Source organism: Protopterus annectens, chromosome 4.part0 (assembly GCF_019279795.1).
Source record: "Protopterus annectens isolate FY-2018-M chromosome 4.part0, PAN1.0, whole genome shotgun sequence".
NCBI lineage: Eukaryota > Metazoa > Chordata > Ceratodontiformes > Protopteridae > Protopterus > Protopterus annectens.
The window spans coordinates 473,818,255-473,838,688 of record NC_056733.1 but is presented as its reverse complement, the minus strand read 5'-3'; the positions used below and the strand labels follow the sequence as shown (position 1 = coordinate 473,838,688).

Here is a 20,434-nt window from a genome sequence, read left to right as displayed (position 1 = left end):
TGCCAAACCAAAGGATTGGTGCATGCCAGCCTGACTAAAGCAGAAATGATTGCAGCCTTAACTATAGCTGCATCACAGACTAGTAACCAGGAAGACAACCAGACTGGCCTTGGGGATGTACAACTCTCAGAAAAATGGACAGTTCAACTTTGCCTCAGAGGACTTAAAAATCCATCTGGAGTTAAAGAGACTTGAACTGGAGGCCAAACAGATCGAGAATCAGCAGAGACACTGTGGTATTTGGAGACTGAACAATATCCTAGACCTGGTTATTACCAACATGGGCAACCGGTGGTCCACACCAGAGGTTAATTCCTTGTTGGTCAGATCCGACCATAAGCTAATCATCCTAGACATCCACATCCCTCCCCCCACCCCCCATTAGGGAAACAACAGTAAAAAATTTCTCCAAAGCCAACTTCACGCTTCTTAAGACAGAAGTGGCAAACTTCACGACACCCATGCTGACGGACAATAGAGGTATGACTGCTGGATCCTACACAAATGCACTTTATAAGCACTTACATGAGTGCATGGATTGTGCAATCCCTAACAGAACCAAGATGCTATCCTCCAAAAAAAGGAAGCCAATCTGGTGGTCCCCTGCCATAAACAAACTCTACAACAGAAGAAAGAAACTGTTGCAAAAAAGAGTAAAATCCCATGATTGGAGAAACTCCCTGATCAGCTTCAGTAAGAAGCTGAGATCCCTCATAAAATCCTCCAAAGCTAGTTATGAAAACAAAATCGCCACTGACTCTAAAGACAACCACAAAGCATTCTATAGCTATGTCAAGAATCTCAATGGCAACACTCAGATCTGCTCTGAGTTACAGCACAATGGCACTAAATATACAGAAACAACGGATATTGCCAACATCCTGGCAGATCAGTTCAGTGCTAACTTTACCCCTCTGTCATCCCCTAAAGGGCCCATCTCTATACCAGAAGAATGCAGAGTTCCTGTAATCACGGCTGCACAGGTAAAAAACACACTATCCAAAGCCGAGAACACAGCATCCATGGGACCTGACGACATCCCAGGCTGTGTTCTACATGAACTATAGAACGAACTGGCACCCCACCTAAGTACCATGTTTAATCATTGCCTCACCTCAGGCTATGTGCCCACTGAATGGCGCACAGCGACAGTTATCCCACTTCACAAAGGGGGAGCCACCACAGACCCCAGAAACTACCGCCCCATTAGCCTAACGAGCCTGGTCTGCAAGGCTATAGAGCGTATCATCATGGAACTTATAAACAATGACATTGGTAATCTCTAAACTCAGGACCCCACCCAGTTCGGGTTTGTAAAAGGCAGATCATGTCTTCTAAACCTGATAGACTTCTTTGAAGCAGTCACCAAAGCCGTAGATGAGGGTAAGGTGGTTCACACAGCCTATCTAGATCTCGACAAGGCTTTTGACACCATCCCCCACTCTGAAATTATAGATAAACTCACTAAACTAGGTATAAATCCCTATGTCACAAGATGGGCTGCCAACTGGCTCACTGACAGAACCCACACTGTAAAAGTAGCAGAATCCAAATCCAGCTTCAGACCAGTGACAAGTGGAGTATCACAGGGTTCAATCCTGGGTCCTCTCCTGTTTGGTATCTACTTTTCTGAAGTACAGGCCAACACAGAAGGTCTTTGGCTAACGAAGTTCGCAGATGACTGCAAACTAGGAGCCATAATCAAAACTCCAAAAGATGTGGACATCCTACAAAAGGGCCTTGCTGAGACAGATGCCTGGTGTCAAAGCCATGGCCTCAAGCTCAATGCCAAAAAGTGCATTGTCATTCCTTTTGGTAAAAACTCAGTACCCATGAACTACCACATAGGTGATAGTCTACTTAACACCGAAAGTGTGATAAGAGACCTTGGGACACAGGTGGACAGTAGTCTCTCCTTTGATAATCACATCGCCACAGTAGTCAGGAAATCCTTCTATGTGGCACACCTTATCACAAAAGGTTTCTCATCCAGGAAAAAAGAGGTCATTGTTCCCCTCTACTCATCACTCATTAGACCCATTATAGAGTACAATGCCCCTTTTGGTATGTACCTCACAAGACATCTACAACAACTGGAAAGGCCACAGAAATACCTCACAAAGAGGATTACTGGCCTCAAAGAGATGCCCTATGCAGACCATCTCAAAAAACTACAGCTTTACTCCGTTGCATATCGCCTACTCAGAGGCGATCTCTGCCTAACACACAAAGCTATGCCAAACCCAGTGCTTTTAGACATGCTCCACTTAAAGAAATCCCAATCCCTATGAGCTACATGCTCTGGGGACCTAAACCTCGTCACCACAATAAACAGAACATGCTGGAGGGATAGATTCCTGTCCCAGAGACTTCCTATACTCTGCAACAAACTACCTATCTATATCAAACAAAGCTCCTCATTAGCACTGTTCAAGAAAAATCTTGATGATTGGATGGGAGATAGGAAATTCACCTCGGGGATCACTTCTGTGGCTCTGCTCGACAGTGGCACAGGAAAATAATTTTCTTGGGTGGCGAAAGCCAGGGTACCTTTGGCTAGGCTTATATAGGCCCTAGGGCCAATAGCCTAGTACCTACCTATGAACCTAAGAAAAGGAAAAACAGATGGCATTAGAATCAGCAGAGAGACTGAGACATCTGTACGCTGAAGAAAATGAGAGGCAGAGGCAACATGTAAAGGAGATGCTGACTCTTCGCCAGGGTCATGGAGGTAATGGGAAGGGAGTAACCGAACCCCAGAAGCAATAAAGGTCAGTAAATTTCTTCCACAATTTACAGAGGGTGATAATTTTGATAGTTTTATTCATATGTCTGAAAGGGTTTGTAAAAAGTATAATGTTGACCAAGGGCTCTGGGTACGGTTCCTGATCTCCTTACTCCATGGTAAAGCTGTCACTATTTCTAAATTGTCTGATACGGATCTCTTAAATTTATGAGTGTTTTAAGTTAACACCTGAAGCTTATAGAAAAAGGCTTTGTGAGAACAGCCGCAAGGCAAATGAAAGCGTGTGTGAACATATTGCTGAGTTAAGCACTTATTTTCATAGATGGGTGAGGGGATGTCAGGTCACCACTTTTGAAGGGCTGACAGAACTTTTGGTGAGGGAACAAGCCCTTAGCACTTTGCATGAAGACATGAGAATCTGGTTATCAGATAGGGAATGTAATACCACAGATGAGTTGGGGAAAAAGGGAGACCTATACCTAAGCAAGCAGGCATCATTGCACAAGAAAGAGATACCCAGTGCTTCTCATGGCTTTAAGGGAACCTATGGGTGTGCAGCCTACACCAGCCTAATAAGAGTCCACCAGTAGCCGGTGAAGCCACTAGTTTAGGTACACAGCCAGTATCAAGGGTTAAATGTTTTAAATGTAACCAGTGGGGCCATGTAGCATACAGATGTCCACAGAGGCAAAGTGGAGAATAAAAGGTGGGAGAGCCAGCAAGTGGGAATGACAGAATGCCAGCAGTAAGTTGTCTGGAGACAACAAAGGTACCAAACTACCACAAGAGGTTATACCCTACGTTAGTAGATGGAAAACAGGCCACTGCTAAGCGAGAGACAGCCTCTGACCTAACCAGTGTGAAGCTTGCAATGGTTAAAGAAGAGCACTACTTGCTTGGGCAGTCTACTCCAGTCAGAGCTTTAGGAGGGACCCCATTCCAAATATCTTTGGCTAGGGTTCACCTTGACTGGGAGTGTGGAAAAGGAAGCATGTAAGTAGGTGTGTTTGAGGATATCCCTGCAAATGTCCTGATAAGGAATGATTTTTGATAATACAATACATTGTGTGCATGCAGTTACAAGCAGTCAGGCCTGGAGACAAGTATGGGGGTCTGGTAGCCTGGACAGGAAACCCAGACAAACTGCACACTTGAATCCAGGACTGATGAGGTGGCTACTTCAGGAAGGGAGCTACCCTGTAGCAGTGAAACTGAAGGTGAGCCGCAGCTGCCTGTGGGTAGTGATGTTCCCTTGGACAGAGCGACTATAATGGCAGAGGTGAGTAGTAGTACCCAGGCTGACAGTGAAGCACCACTGTCAGAGGATACCAGACTTTCTGTGGAAGGGGAGCTGGGAAGGGTTACAAAGTCAGAGTTAAGACAGGCTCAGCTCTCAGACCCTACATTACAAGGCTTGAGAGAGGTTGTCAGGGAGGTGGTCTGATTCTCAAGGAAAAGGGGAATTTGTACACTGGGACAAAGGGTTACTGTATAGAGAGTGGACCCCTGAGGGAGGGCTAGAGGTTGAGAGAACACAGCAGTTGGTAGTGCCCAGAGCTCAACGTCTGGCCCTTCCATCCATAGCCCATGACATTCCATTTGCAGGTCATATGGGCATAAATTGTGTACAAAGAGACGTATTATGCAGAACTTTTATCTGCTTGGGATTTCCAGGGATGTAACAAGGGACTGCAGGACCTGTGAGCAGTGACAAAAAGTAGGCAAGGCAGGAGACAAGGTGAAAGCTCCTTTGGTGCCTCTGCCTGTGATTTAGGAGCCATTTCAGAGGGTAGCTATGGATGTTGTGGGGTCTCAGAGTACTCCAAGTTCCATAGGAAAGAAGTACATCCTAGTGGTAGTAGATTATGCTACCAGATACCCTGAGGTGGTGGCTCTGTCCTCCGTTTAGGAAGAAAAGGTGTCCAGTGCTTTGTTAGAGAGATTTTCAGCAGGGTAGGTTTCCCAAAAGAAATACTGACTGAAAGAGATGTCAATTTCACATCAGACCTGTTGGCTTGTCCGTGAAAGCACTGTGGGGTGAAGCACCTAAAGACCACCCCCTACGATCCCCAGACTAATGGTCTTGTGGAGAGGTTAAACTCTACACTAAAGACCATGCTATGGGCATTTGCAGATCAGTTTAAGAGGGAGTGGGACAAATATCTGCCTCATTTGTTTGCTTACAGCCAGGTGGCCCGGAATCCACAGGTTTCTCACCCTTTGAGTTGCTGTATGGGCATAGGGCGAGGGGACCTCTAGATTTGAGTCGTGATGAGTGGGAGGGTAAGTGTGAATCCCACAAGGAGTCTGTTGTGGCATATGTCCTAAATCTCAGGACAAGGTTCGGGGAACTCATGGGCTTGGCCCAGGAGAACATGGCAGAAGCCCAACAGCAGAAAAAGATCTGGTATGACAGGAATGCTCGAGCTAGAGAGTATATGCTGTGGGGAAGCAGGTTATGGTTCTCATTCCTGTCAGACACAACAAGCTGCAGGCAGGCAGAACATGGGAGAAGCCCAACAGCAAAAAAAGGTCTGGCATGACAGGAATGCTAGCTAGAGCTAGAGAGTATGCTGTGGGGCAGTAGGTTATGGTTCTCATTCCTAGAAAATACACAATACTGGAAAATTCAAAAGTAAAACACACTGGAATGCAGCACAAGCAGCACAAGCAGTTGGTGGTGCAACGATCTTCTTTTAATTCATTCTGGTACCTCGGCCTTCGCCTTCTCCAGGAATACATTAGTAATGCATAACACCACACCTTTTATATCACTTCAATACCAAATTTACATGCTTAATTGCTTAATCAATCAATCTAACAACCAATTTGTGAATGAAAAAGAACCTGAACCCATGTGTCCCAAATTCTGCTGAATGCATTGTTTTTTGCTGTTTTTTTGTACTATTTTTTACTAAATTATTAAATTATTTTCTAATTAAACTTTAAGAAATTTTTTTTAAATATGTGTATCATATAATTTATCTTATATTATATTATAAATCCCATTAAATGTGCATCATAAAATTACAACAAACATTTTTATGATTAGAAAATATTTACTCTCTAAATAAATTTATAAGTTGCTTGTGCTGCGTTCCAGTGTGTTTTACTATGGTTCTCATTCCTGTCAGACACAACAAGCTGCAGGCAGGCAGAACATGGGAGAAGCCCAACAGCAGAAAAAGGTCTGGTATGACAGGAATGCCAGATAGAGCTAGAGAGTATGCTGTGGGGCAGTAGGTTATGGTTCTCATTCCTGTCAGACACAACAAGCTGCAGGCAGCTTGGGAAGGACCCTTCAAAGTGGTAAGGAAGTTCAGTGATGTTAACTACATGGTAGAACTGCTAGGTAAGAGGCAAGGGCACAAACTGTACCATGTTAACACCATGAAACCTTACCATGACAGGGAGGCCCTTGTGCTAAGTATTTGTGGTAGAAGGCAGGAGTCGTCTGAAGGGGATCTATGGCTACAGAAAGCCAACCAACAAAATAAAGAAGTTATGTACTCACCATAACTTTCCATCTGAGTAGTTATACTTCATTCGTCTTCAACCTGTGGGTCTTCGGATCCATATCAGATTTGACATGGCCACATTTTCCAGCTATGGCTCCAAGCTCCATGCTCCTCCCCTTACCCATAATGCCCCCTGTCTCCCTTCTCCCCTCAGATTGAGTTTGCTGCCTAACATGTATCAGGCACCCGACCCAATGACACCTTATCACCAGGATAACCAATAGGAAACTCCCTTAGCCTGGACTGAACTAACGATCCCAACAGTAACCATCTGATAAAATATCATCATCTGAACGATAAGGTTAGGGGGAATGAGTGGGGACGGTTGAAGACAAATGAAGTACAATTACTCAGATGGAACGTTATGGTGAGTACATAACTTAATTATCTGAAGTAGTTTACTTCATTTGATCTAGAAGCGTAACTGTCTGTGAATGTCCAAGGAATGTAGTAGTCTCTCCCCTTTGTTCTGTGGTTTTGGATAAAAGGTTGGCAAGTGAATAGTTTGGTTTAGAGCCACACTTGATATTACCTTAGGCATAAACGTAGGGTTAGTTCTTAAGGGGACACTGTCCTGGTGGAAGAGGAGGAAAGGTTCCACTGCCATTAGTGCCTGTAATTCTGAAACTCTTCTTGCTGATGTTATTGCCAGTAGCAGTGCAGTCTTCCAAGAGATATATTTTAATTCTGCTGTGTTAGCTGGCTCAAAAGGAGGTAAAGTTAATTTTTCCAAAACAAAGTTGAGGTCCCAAGTTGGTGTAGGTGCTCCACGGGGCGGTCTCTTGTTTTTAGCCCGTCTGAGGTACTGTTTGAGCAAAGGATTTGAAAAAATTGGTGGATCCGTGTTGTAATGAGCAGAAATGGTTGAGGCATGAATCTTGATGGATGAGGAGGAGAGGCCCTTGTCCAGCATCTCAGTTAAGTATTGAAGTATCTGAGGAATGTTTGGGACAAGAGGGTCAAGGCTGTGTGCTTGGTTCCAGGCACAGAATCTCTTCCATTTATCCAAGTAGGCTTTCCTGGTGCTAGGCCTTTTGGCCTCCAGAATGACATCCATAACAGCTTTGGAGAGAGGCAATGCTTGCTTGGTTAAGGAATTTTCCATGCAGCTAGATTTAAGGTCTTTAGCTGGCTGTGAAGTATCTGATTGTTGTGTTGTGTCAGCAGCTGTGGGATTTGAGGCAAAATCCAGGGTGGTTCTTGTGCTAAGTTCTTTAAGATTGGGTACCAGTGCTGGCATGGCCAGTCTGGTGCAATCAGGATCATATTTGGCTCTTCCTGCCTGGCTTTTATGAGTACCTTTGGAAGGAGAGGTAAAGGAGGGAAAGCGTATACTTGTAGTTTTTTCCAGCTGAATGACACTGCATCCACTTTCCATGCTTGTGGATGGTAGCTCCTTGTGTGGATGGTAGCTCCTTGTGCAGAATTTCTGTAGTTGGCAGTTCATTGGGGATGCAAACAGATCTATGTCTGGTTTACCCCATTTTTGTGCTATCATTCTGAATATTTGTGGACTCGATTGCCATTCGTGAGGATCCATGATGTTTCTGCTTAGGTCGTCTGCCAGTGTGTTTTTCTCTCCTGGCAGGAATTGTGCCTGCAGATGAACTTGGTAGTTTAAAGCTGTGTTCCACAAGTTCATGGCTTGTCTGCAGAGGGGGTAGGAATGTGTGCCCCCTTGCTTGTTTATGTATCACATAACTGTGGTGTTGTCTGTCTTTCGTAGTAGTTGTCCTGGATGTAGCAGGTCCTTGAAAGATATAATTGCATTTTGTACAGCTAGCATCTCTTTCTGGTTGATGTGGAGATGTCTTTGTTCTGTGGGCCACTCGCCCTGAATACATTTTCCTGCCATGTGTGCTCCCCAGGCGTAATCCGATGCATCTGTTGTCAGTGTCTGCCTGGCTGTGGGTTGGGTAAAAGGCTGTCCCTTGTTGAGGTGACAAGCTTGAGCCCACCATTGAAACTCCTGCAGTAGGCAAGGAATTAGTGGTATAACTGTTTCCAAATTTTGACAGTGTCGAGACCATACACTCCTTAGGTACCATTGTAGTTTCCTCATATGCAGTCTGGCATATGGAATTAGTAGTATGCAAGATGCCATGTAGCCCAAGGCCTGCAGAATTTTTCTTGCAGGGAGTTGGGTCTTTGTTGCCATTAAATGAAAATATTGAGTCAGTTGTCCTTGCTTGTGTGGCGTGAGATAAGCCATCTGGGCCGTTGTGTTTAAGCTGGCACCCAGGAATATTATCTGTTGTGAGGGCACTAGTTTTGATTTCTTTTCGTTTACTGTGTAACCCAGGAAACATAATAACTTTTTTACGTACGCCAGATGCTTTAGAATAATGTCCTTGATCTCTGCTTGGATTAGGCAGTCGTCCAGGTATGGGTAAATTTGAATTCCTTTTTGCCTGCAAAATGCAATTACTGGTGCCAGGCACTTTGTGAAGACCCTGGGCGCAGTAGATAAGCCAAAGGGCAGTGCAAAGAATTGATAGTGCATTGAACCTGCTAGAAATCTGAGGTATCTTCTGCAGTTTTGTCCGATACGGACATGCAGGTATGCCTCTTTGAGGTCCAAAGTCACGAGCCAAGCTTTCTTGCCCAGCATGGGAAGAAGCTGCTGTAGTGTCAACATTTTGAATTTTGGAATATCCAGGTAAGTATTCAGAGAAGAATGGGTCTCCAGGCTTTGTCCTTTCTGGGAACCAGAAAGAGTCTTGAGTAAAATCCTAGTCCTTGCTCTTGTGGTGGTACCTTTTGAATAGCTCTCATGTCCATGAGTGCTGTAATCTGTTTTTGAGCCTCTGCCCATTGATTTGGTGGCAGATTTGGCATTCCTTTTAACCTTGAAGAGTGTAGAAGTGGAACCTGTAACCTTGAGATATGATGTTGAGAAACCATTTGTCTTTGGTGATGCAATGCCAATTGTGATAGAAAAGAGCCAGTTTTCCTCCTAAGGGGGCTGCCAAGAGAGAACTGTTTGGCAGCTGTAGTGGGAAGTCATTGAGACTGTTTTTTATAAGGTTGAGGTCTGTCTTCCCCTTCTTTCTGGCCTGGAGTATCCATTGTCGAGGTCTGTAAGGGCCTTGTGTCTGACCTCTACCTCTTGGACGTCTATATCTGCCCCTTTGAGGTCTGTCTGTGACTGGAAAGGACCAATTTTTTGTTGGCCAATTTCTGCTAAAACGAGGAGGTTGAACCTGTAAAAAATCTTTGACCGTTTGCATAGATTTTGCCTTATCTTCCATCTTTTTTAATACCTCCTCTGCCTTAACTCCAAACAACACATCCCGCTGCAAAGGTGCATCCAGTAATTTTGGCCTTAACATGATCTGGTAGCATATGTTCTTTTAACCAAGCATGCCTTCTAATAACAGAGCCTGTAACTGCTGCTCTACAGGAGGCCTCTAGGGAATCAAAACCACATTGCAAAGTATGTTTTCCCACTTGTTCAGCTGCATGAAATAAATCCTGCATTTCTTTCAAATTAGGAGGATCAGAATCTGGAAGCATCTTTTGTTTCAACTGAGACATTAAAAATTGCTGATATTTTAGCATGTGAAACGCAATTCAAGGCTCTCATGGCTAAAGTTGCAGATGCATAAATTTTCTTGCCCCATCTGTCTAATGCTTTGGAATGTCTGTCAGAGGGGACTGGGTTTTTAGCTGAGGCCTTAATCCCTTTGGGTCCCTGAGAAATAGTTTCAGGGTCAGCAACAGGGCTTTTGTATAGAGATTTGTGAGAGTCAGGGACTTTGTAATATCTATCTGGCTTAACTGGGGCTGGTGGTAAGGAGTCAGGGTTTAAGCTGGATTCAGTGTATACATCATCCACAATATCTAACACTGGTGGAATAGCAAGGGGTCTGTGTTGAGGCAATAAAAGGAAGTCTCTGAGCCTTTTCTTGGATTCTGAGTAATCCTGGCCTTCCCAGTGGAAATGCTCCCTCATGGTATGTAAGGTCTCCCCAAAGGAGTAGTTCTCAGGCAGAGAGGCTGATGGAATTGATTCCTCAGCATCAGAATCCTCATAAGGGGGTAAGGAATACCCTAGGTCTGAGGATGAGTCAGAGGAAATGGACACCTGGTCTAAAGATTCATAGTCTGCATCTTGTCTGGGCCTTTTGTCTGGAGGGGGTTGGGACCCTCTTATCAGGGTGATTAGGTCTTTGGCCATTTTTAGCATTTGTTTCTTAGGCATGGAAGCCTGCCCTGGAGATTGCTGTGTCTGTTTCTTTGCTTTTAAGGGAGGCTTAGACTTGACAGAGGGTTTAATAGTTAACTGGGTAGGTCTGAAAGCACCCTCTGAAGCTGTGGATTGTTCAGCTACTTCAGTTCCCTCTGTAGGATTAAGTTTGGTAATCTGAATACCAAGAGCTTCCGAAGGCCCAGCCAGCTCCACATGGGAATCGGAGGCGGTCTGTGGTTCTATTGAAGCGGTCGTCAGGGGCTGCGTAGGCGCCTCGCTAAAAACTGGAGAACCGGCGACCGGCCTAGAAGAGGCCTCGCCGTCAGTCTTGGGCCTCGGATGCCTGTCCTTGTCCTTGCACTTTTTATGAATTGCGGTCGTCAGTAGTTCCGACGGCATGGTGTAATTAAATTTTCTGCCAAAATAATGTTGGACAAAATCAAACTGATGTTTAATAGTGCACTTGTTAAACCTAGCACAAAACCAACAACCAGTGACGTCGTGGTCGGGGCCTAGGCATGGGATACAGTATGAGTGGAAATCCTTATGAGGTATTTGCTTCCCACAAGAAATACAATTATTAACTTTTACTGACATCAGTCTGAGGCAAGAAAATGTTTCCCCAACAGGGTACTTAGCTTTTTAGAAGACTTCGGTTCTGGATTCGTAATGAAAATCTCACGAGTCGGCCGACCGGCACTGGCGAACTGGTTCTGCTTCAGGCACCGCGCGGCAAGAAAGACTGAAGAAAATGGCGTCGGCTGCATCTTATATACCCCTGTTGCACTGACGTCAGGGAGAGGGAAGAAGCGACAGCAACCAACGCCGGACCAAGACTTTGGAACTCAGGCCGACTGGGGAACCGCCTGACGGCAGGATAACCCAAGTGTAATGACTGCAGCAGTGTCACACGATGAACATCTGCAACCCATCTCTACTACTCTCATCTATAAATGCATCCAAAAACTCAAGCTTTGTACTCCTTCTGCCAACCAGCTACCGTCACAATATCTCCAAAAAGCAGCCAAAGTAATTGCCTATCCTATATCCATCCTTCTAAATAGGACAATTAAGGAGGGAACCATTCCAGACATTTGGAAAATCTCCCACATTATCCCCCTGCAGAAAGGTGGTAACTCAAATGACTACTCTATCGCTCAACAGCTCTCTTATCACCCTAAGCAAAAATTATGGAAAAATGCATTCACCAACAACTTTTACATCATTTATCTCAACATAACATAATAGCAAACTGCCAACATGGCTTTAGGCCATCACATAGTACCACAACTGCCCTTTTATCCTTTACAGATACCATCAATAGAAACCGCAATAAAACGTCCTCTCATCTGCACTCTTTATTGACCTCTCAAAAGCTTTCGACATGATAAACCACACGCTTCTAATCAATATTCTTGAATCCCTTTCCTTTGACTCTCAGGCTGTTAAATGGTTCAGATTCTACCTTAGCAACAGGCAGTTCTCTGGGAAAATCAAATTTCATCCTTTCTGCCAGTCACCCTTTCTGCCAGTCACCCACAGTGTCCCTCGGGGCTCTATTCTTGGACCACTTCTTTTCTCATTATTTATCAATGACCTCCATGTAGCAATTCCTCAAGCCACCTGCATTCAATATGCAGATGATTTCACACTAGTATGCTCAGCTTACTCCCCATCAGAACTACATTCTCTTACTCAAAATGTTTTTAACATTGGAGAAACATGGTTTACAAAACGCTGCCTCCTCCTTAATGCCAAAAAAAAACAAGCTCCTTCTCTTTACTCCCACTACTAAGTCCTCACCCATAGATTTCTCAGTCACTTCCAATAATGGCACTATTATATTCCCTGACTCTACCACTAAACTGTTAGGAATTACCATTGATAATAACCTTACATTTGATTACCATATAAATAACACCATTAAAACTGTCAACAGAACAATAGGCTCCTTATATAGAATCAAACCTTTCTTAACCCCAACAGCCAGAACCAAGATTGCTCACTCCCATCTAACCTCAACTCTTCTGTACGCCTCGCCTATATATACTAACCTAAAGAAAAATAATCTCAACAAACTAGCAACTTCCTATAATAACATCGTCAGATTTGCCACTGGCAATCCCTTTAGAACCCACCACTGTCTGAATCTTTGGCAGCTAGACTGGCTTGAATTCCAAAACCATTTGATTATCTTCCAACTCACCATTGCCCACAAGATATTTTACCAACCCAACACCACCTCTATACTCTCCAATCTCTTAATCCCCTATAAAAATCTGAATTCCCTACGTTCTTCTAGCAAACTCCTCGCTAGCATAACCAAGTCTAACAACATGGCTGGTGACTCCCTATTTACTAACACAGTGGATAAAAACTGGAACCAGCTATCCAATGAACTAACTCAACTCTCTCTTCCTTGCCTCTCTTTAAACAAAAACTCAAAAAACACCTCAAAACACACTGGTTATACCATTGTAGCAACCCAGACTAACCACCTACTTTCACTACTGATACTTCCTCTTCCAAATAAACTTACTAACATTTTAAAGCTAATTCATACAAGCAAGGCTATTACTGTTTGAACTCTAATCAACATACGGCTAAAATCTTTCTACTTTTGATGTGTAAAATTCCTTATGAATCGTACTGTGCAACATTTTTTGTCACTCTTTCAAGTGTAAATATCTTCAGTATGTTGTTATTACTTGTTTTACTTTTTTAAATTCTTTCATTTACCATGTAACAACATTTTTAATTTTTTTATTTTGCTGGAGCTTTTCTCCCCGAGCCTCTACTGAAAATGAAAATATATCCAGCTAGACTAGCCCAGTTAACAAATGTAGAATTAAAAAATAAATAAAATAAAATAAATAGATGTTATTAGTTCCACAAGTGGGTTGGCAAAAGGGGACACCCAAGAGGTAGATGGGCCCGTGCTGAATGCCTCCAGAAACACAGACTCGTCCGAGGATGGCTTTGGGATGGACCACTCCCCCTCTGGTGGAGGAGGTCCATGATGTCCCCAAAGGAGACATCTTCAAGGGGTGACCTTGGGGAACCTTACCCTTCATCCAAATCCATGTCCTCTGTGAGGGCTCTGGTGGAGAGTCCAAGTGCCTCCTTTTACACATATGTTTGCGGGGGGCCTCCTCAGGGGCACTGTCTGGGGAGGCCTCACAAATGGGCTGTTCTGAAGGCGGAACTACCTGGGGCATTATGGGCATGGGGTGTCCCTGAGAGGGCAAGGTGGCCGGAACCACACTCAGAGCCAGGGGGGGTCTGGATGGATTCAGAGGACAAGATAGTCTAAGGTCTCGACCCAGCGAGAGCCCTCTCCACCACATCAAAGCAGAGGGGAACGTGCCTCCTGGGCAGAAAAGATGGAAGCCACTCCCCTTGCCCCAAAAGGGGCATTGGAGCCGAGCCTACTGGAGCCAAGACACCGAGAGGGATGCTTCTCTCTGACAGGTTCAGAGCAGAAAACACCCCCTCAGATCTGACCACGAGGCTTTAGCTCTGAGAGCTCGGATCCGATCCCAGCACCAGCTGGCATTGAGGTACAGGGTACCATTGGCGCTAACCCCTTGACTCTGATTATCCTCAGATCCAATGACTCCAAAACCACTGGTCAGATCAGAGAAGGAGTAATAGGATGGAACAAGGCTTGGAAGTGACTCACTCCAGAAGGCAAAGGCCCTGGCAAGACCCCCATCTGTATCTGAGTGTGGATAAACCTCTGCATCATCTTGTCCATCTCCACTTCTGAGAGGCTCTACGTGGAGCAGGAGGATGTCATCAAAATCAGACGGATGGGAGTGCCAGTGGGGGGGGGGGACCTAACCAGAGACTGGCTTTGTTGTTTCTTGGGCTCAGGTGGAAACCTAGGGGACCTGAGCCTGATACAGGCTTCACTTTCGGCGGCGGACCAGCCTGCGACAAGCGGTCAGGGGATTGCTTGCGAGGCCGGTCCTTCTTGACCTGATCCCCTTACCTGGACCTCTTGGTGGGAGTGCGAGTCCCAGAGGCTGGGAAAGAGGAAGATGGAGCAGCAGCTGCTGCTTTCCCTGCAGGGTAAGATGGGACCACAGTCCTAGGAGAAGAGGGCAACAGGCCCTTACGGATAAATTTGGTCCACCTGTCTAAGTGCCCTGGGGTTAATCCCAGTGGAAATAGGACAGGGGGACTGGAGGTGTTCAGCCCCCAAGAAGACCACGTACAGAGTGTGGCCATCTACTGGGAAAGCTTATGGCCACACCCTGTGCACTTTCTGAAACTGGGCTTTGGGGCATCTGCCATCCCTTCAACCAGCCCAGACACACACACATGCTCATGAGAGAAAGATAAGGAGAATGGAAAGGAAAGCCTACCTTTTTTTTTTTTTTTTTTTTTTACTACCTGAATGAAGAACCCCGAGAAGGTACAGAAACGTTCAAAAGAAAGGAAAAGTCAAGAGGAAGCTAAAATAGAAAAAAAAATACTCTTACAAATGCTGAAACAACACGCTGGAGCTTGGACCATGCTTGTGCACTCTTAGGAGCCAAATGAGATCTGAGGGGTGAAGGGAGACGGGGGGCATTATGGGTAAGGGAGAAGCATGGAACTCGGAGCCATAACTGGAAATACGGCCGTGTCGGATCCGATACAAAACCGAAGACTCACAGCTTGAAGATCAAATGAAGTAAACTACTTCAGATCCAAAGTTACTATGGTGGAGCCTAGAGTTGCAGGCATGTGATATGACAGTGCAGCACTGTACTGGGGTCAGCAATGCAAAGGCAGCTGGAATCTCAAAACAGGGAATAGGGATAATGGATTCCCAGACAGGCTCATCCTTCTCAAGCAACGTTTCTCAAGGGTCACTAGAAAAACTAGCTTGAATCTTTGAGGGAGGAAGAGGTATGACAAAGGGAGATACTGCCAGCACAGCTATCTGAAATTTTGTAAATAATTATATGCCATTTGTGAATATCAACATGATTTATATAAGTTGTTTGTATTACAACTATATTGGAACTTTATGTCATGTGTATATCAAAGTAGGTTTGTATAGACATATGTGTTGAAAAGATATTTTATAAAATGGTTGTGCTTAAAATGTAACCACAGCATGCTCTACTGGAACAGAACAGAAATGTACATGCACTATTGTAACTGTTTAAATGTATGATACAGGAGGTTAACCTCAGTCTAGTACATTTCAAAACAATAGCTGAAATTAAATTACTTCATGGCATCTAGAGACAGAATTTCTGTACTAGGGAAGCGTTCTGCATAGTCTTCCGAGTGAACTAATTACTACAACTGTTTTATGACTTGCTGCATGTGCCAAAGATCTGAGGTTTATGCATTTTCACAGGTAGATGCTAAATACTGCTAACTTCCAGCAGTGGTGGTTTCACCTGGGATAGAGTCAGATGACAAGAAATTATGTCATTCTGCAAGCTATCCCAGCAGTAATATTTGAGATATTGACTTAAGAAATCTCTGAGAGAGTCACAGCATCAACAACTAGAAGATCCATTCACCACATCTGCCTTGCTCTTAAGTTAACTAGGGTACAGTAATTCTCTTACATTCAAAAATATAATACAGCACAGTTTAGATATTTTTCTAATTATGTGAGACTGTCCTGCAATGTTGTTTTAAATATTCCCTGTAATTATGAACTCTGATGTCACTGTGAATATATACCGAGTATTTTCTTGTTCTTTTATTATTTATTATTAAATATATTTAAACCTTGCACTGTTGCTGATGTTTGTAGAGATATTTAAGTTTGAAGAGTACTTGCATATTTATTTGGTGACAGTGTTGCCACTCCTAATAGCCTTATGCTTGGTCAAACTACCATTTGTATTAATATTAATATCACACAGTAAGACTGGACACCCTTAGTTAAAGGCCTTAAAGTTGCTGATAAGGTGTTGTCTGATGGCAGTGATAACTATCTTACAGTCTGGGCAAAAGGGGGCAATAGTTAGTAAACCTGTGCCAGCCTTTCCCAGGTGTGTGTGTGTAACTCAAACCTCAAAGAGTGGGTGTATGTCAGCTATTTGGGCAGGGACACAAAGCACTGGTTGGACAGAGGGTGCTGGAGGTCTTGGCTTGGCAACTCAGCTGAGATCGCAACTCTATAGCTGTGCCAGTGGGAAGACTTACTGGGGATCCAGACAAAGAGGGAGAAACCAGTCCCAAACTGACTGTGGTCTTTGTGTGCTCTTAAGGGAAACTGCACTTGATGCAGAGAGCTGCATCTGGAAATACTGTGTGTGTACCTGTCATCCTCTCAGTGCATGTCCCCCCACTGTTGCCAGTGGTGAGGATTGGGGCTCCTTGATTACTGGTCCATTGGTGGGGCATCACAGTATACTTATGTTTTGTATCTATGTACTGTTATACAACAGTAACTTAGCTCTGCAGAGGAATGCTTGTGTACATAAAACAATTTTACAGATTATAATTTGAAAAATCACCTACTTGTACAGATCATATTATGTTACTGACACCTTTTCAAAATGTATTATAATACATTAACAGAGTATTCCAAATGCTGCATTACTTGATGTTCCAAAGTTCCTTCTCATTATCTTCTGCTTTAAATGGGCTACTGTGACCATAATCGCAACCATTACGCAGTGAGTTGCAAGCTACACTGTAAGACTAAATTAACCCCACAAGGAAACAACATACTTTCCACACATACATCTTTGTAAGTAACAATAGATTAGCAAACATTAATTTGAACTTACTTTGCTTTATTTATGAAGTTATAGGCTTCATTCCAGTGACCAAGTAGATCTGTTGTTTCTTCATCATAAACCCTAATGTTATGATATGCGAACATGCCCGGAAAGAAATTATCAATTTCTCTAGTTACATTCAAAATATAGCCAACTCTGAAAAGAAAAGAAACAAATAATGACACCAGTAACATAACATAAAAGGTAGAAACAGTCTGCATTTCAATTTCATGTATTTTTTTTATTTACATTTTAGTTACTGGGGTAGAACATCTACCACTACATGACCAATTACAGGCAAAGCCTGGGTTACATTCAAAACAGTAGCAAGAAAAGTGTAATAATTACAGTGAACAGTGGTACTACAAACTAGTCACAAAAAGAAAAAGAAACAGATATGCTAAGTACAAACTTTACATCATGCTGAGTGCACATTTTAGAAGTGGAAAAGTAGAATCAGAGCAGTAGCAAGAAAGGAGTAGGTTTAGCCTTAGAAATTGTAGGGAGTAACAAGATGTTTAGAGGACAAAGCAATAGATAAGAAATGGTAAAGACACAGAGTCCAATGAGACAGAGGGACTGAGAAGGGTAATAATTATAAGATGACAGTGAGCAAGGAGAAAAAGAAGCCATGTATATATTTACAGGAAGAGGAGACATAGTGCTAACCAGTATAGTTGTAATGTGAATGGGGTGATGTGTAAAGAAGTTAACCTAGTGCAGATATTTAATAACAGTGTTAATTTCACAAACTACAATTTTCCTAATGAGATTACCAAGCTGAGCATAAAGGCAAATGAAGCAACAGGAAAGTACTTACCCAGTATCTTGTAATTCTTCTAAATTGGAAGCATTCCATTCTGAGCCCTGGAAAAAAAATTCTGTATTTAGTTCGCAGGTTCATACAAGGCTAGCTGCCATTTTAAGCCTAGCTAATTTCCCTTTTGTGCTCAAAATAACTTCTCATTTGGTTAGAGATTTGTCTTACCCGTCCCATGGTCAATAATTAAATATTACCCCAACGAGAATAACTGCTATTATACCATAGATAGTTTGAGGGGACCCATGCTTGGGATAAAGCATTTAGGAAATGCCTCTGTCAATCGGTAGTACAGGGGAAGTCATGGGGTAAAACATCTGTTCCCCTATTCACAGATCCAAGTTGCGCTTGAATTTGGACAGGGGTGGACTTTGTTTTATGTGGATGGGGAATCTGTTCCATAGCAGCAGTATCCTTTGCAAGATGTACTTGCCCCTCCAAACCATTCTGCTGATGTTCCAGCAGAGGTTTAGATCCTAGACCATGTATTTTTGATGCCACTTGACTTGCTTGTGTGCAGTAAAGCCATCAATAATGGGTTGGAGGATTTAGTTAAAAGCTCATTTAGATGAATGCCTTTCAAAAGGGAAAAGTGGCATAAGATAATAATAATAACAACAATAACAATTACACACAGACAATCAGAACAGCTCTATGGCCCATTTGTTCCTGCCCAGACATCCAAATTAGCACTCTGAATGCAAGATGCCAGAGTCTTTCCTAGCAATTAATGAGCATTATGGGATACAAGTCCTCAGCAGAGTACTCACATGCCAGCAATCAAACTGCCAATTTGTCTTTGGAATGCAAGAGGATACTGCAGAACTGATGACACACACACACACACACACACACACACACACACACATGATTTATAACATCTTTTTAATCAGTAAATATCAAATGCTTTGTTCTAATCATAAAATATTGAAGAAAAAAAAAACATCAAACCACTAAACAGTGCAAACTCCTGACTGGACTCTAGTATGATTCCTGCAGGATTGGGATAAGAAGATTTTTCTTGCTCTGCTGCAATCGCTGTTTTGTGATTTGATGTTTTTGTTCAATATTTTATGAGTTGAACAAAAAACATTCCATCACACACATAATGAAGCCTAATTATATACATTTCTGACACTTATTAGTTACTGCACTCAAAGGACAACAGTATCCCACTGGTCATGCCTACACAGTCCTGCCAACTCTAAGATGACTCAGAGCAGTTGTGCAAAGTTTTGGATGCACAAGTGCAGTTGTGTGCACCTAAGAACACTTGCAGAAAGCCACATCAGGGTTGAGTTCTCTCTTACTTTAAGCATATTATGTCTCTTCCACTACTTTTGCCAGCTGTTTGCATTTTGAGCCCAAGTCAAATCCTTGCTGTGATCTGTAAATTTGTACAAAATCTGCTTTTTTTTTGTTTTTGTTTGTACTAAATCTGCATTTGTGGCATCCAAGCTAATTTATACTCTCTGTCTTTAAGGAACCATTATTTATTTTAGTTGCTTGTACTGCATTTTGCATTCATCATTTGCTGCCTTTTGCAGGCACACTGAGCTTGAGTCCAGTCATAGTTGTAGACTAGACTAGAAGCTATTGTTGCACGTGAACCAAATCAGTTTTACTAATCTGTTGTGACACCCAGCCAAGTTGGCTACACATATCTGTTAGTTGTTGCACCTGGCAGGGGAAATACTGGAGACAGTGGTTTCCCCAGGGTGAGGCTCTTCCATTGCACACTTTAGTTGGGTTAACCTCTGTGACTTCCCCAAATGTGGGGGAGCAGTGGTGCAGTGGTTAGTATTGTCACCTCACAGTAAGAGGTTCTCTGGTTTATTTCTCGGCTGGAGTACCTTCTGTGCGGAGTCTGCATGTCCTCTTTGCATTCGCTTAGGTTTCCTCCGGATGCTCCTATTTCCTCCCACATTCCAAAGACATGTGTCTGGAGTATTTCTCCTCTGGCCTCTGCTGAAAATGGGCTCTGTCCCAGTTGGACTTTCCTAGTAAACAAATGTTAAATAAAACTCAATAAATAAAAATAAATGCTTGCACCCTTCATTTACTTAAGTATATAATTACCTCTGGCACACTGACTCATTGTACAGCCTAGTTTGCTAGTATATAGACCCCTCCTACTAATTCAGCTCATTAGCACTCCTACATAGTCCTCATTTCACCTTGCACTAAATGTCACAAAGTAACAGTTTATCCCATTACCTGTTGTCAGCCTGACTGCAATAAGAACACTGAGGCAATGCAAGAACGGCCTCATGCTCACTGACAGTTGTTTGATTCTTCCTACAGACAATTCCATATGTGAGAGGTGCAAGTATCCACTACTTTTGGAGGCCAACTTTTTTTAAAGACTGTAGACAAAGAATGTTGTCAGTTCTGACACCCACTTCACACAATGAT

At 43.3% G+C, this 20,434-nt stretch overlaps 1 protein-coding gene across 2 annotated transcripts in view; it reads right to left on the bottom strand.

Annotated features, from left to right (window-relative positions):
* Window positions 1–20,434, bottom strand: part of SSH1 (slingshot protein phosphatase 1) — a 1,317,746-nt gene that overhangs the window by 187,674 nt on the left and 1,109,638 nt on the right. For both annotated transcript variants that reach the window (XM_044068394.1, XM_044068395.1), the window contains 2 exons: window positions 18,020–18,066; window positions 17,209–17,355 (listed from right to left, as the gene is read on the bottom strand). In XM_044068394.1, the coding sequence (XP_043924329.1) occupies window positions 17,209–17,355; window positions 18,020–18,066 (194 nt within the window). The remainder of the gene's footprint in view (window positions 1–17,208; window positions 17,356–18,019; window positions 18,067–20,434) is intronic.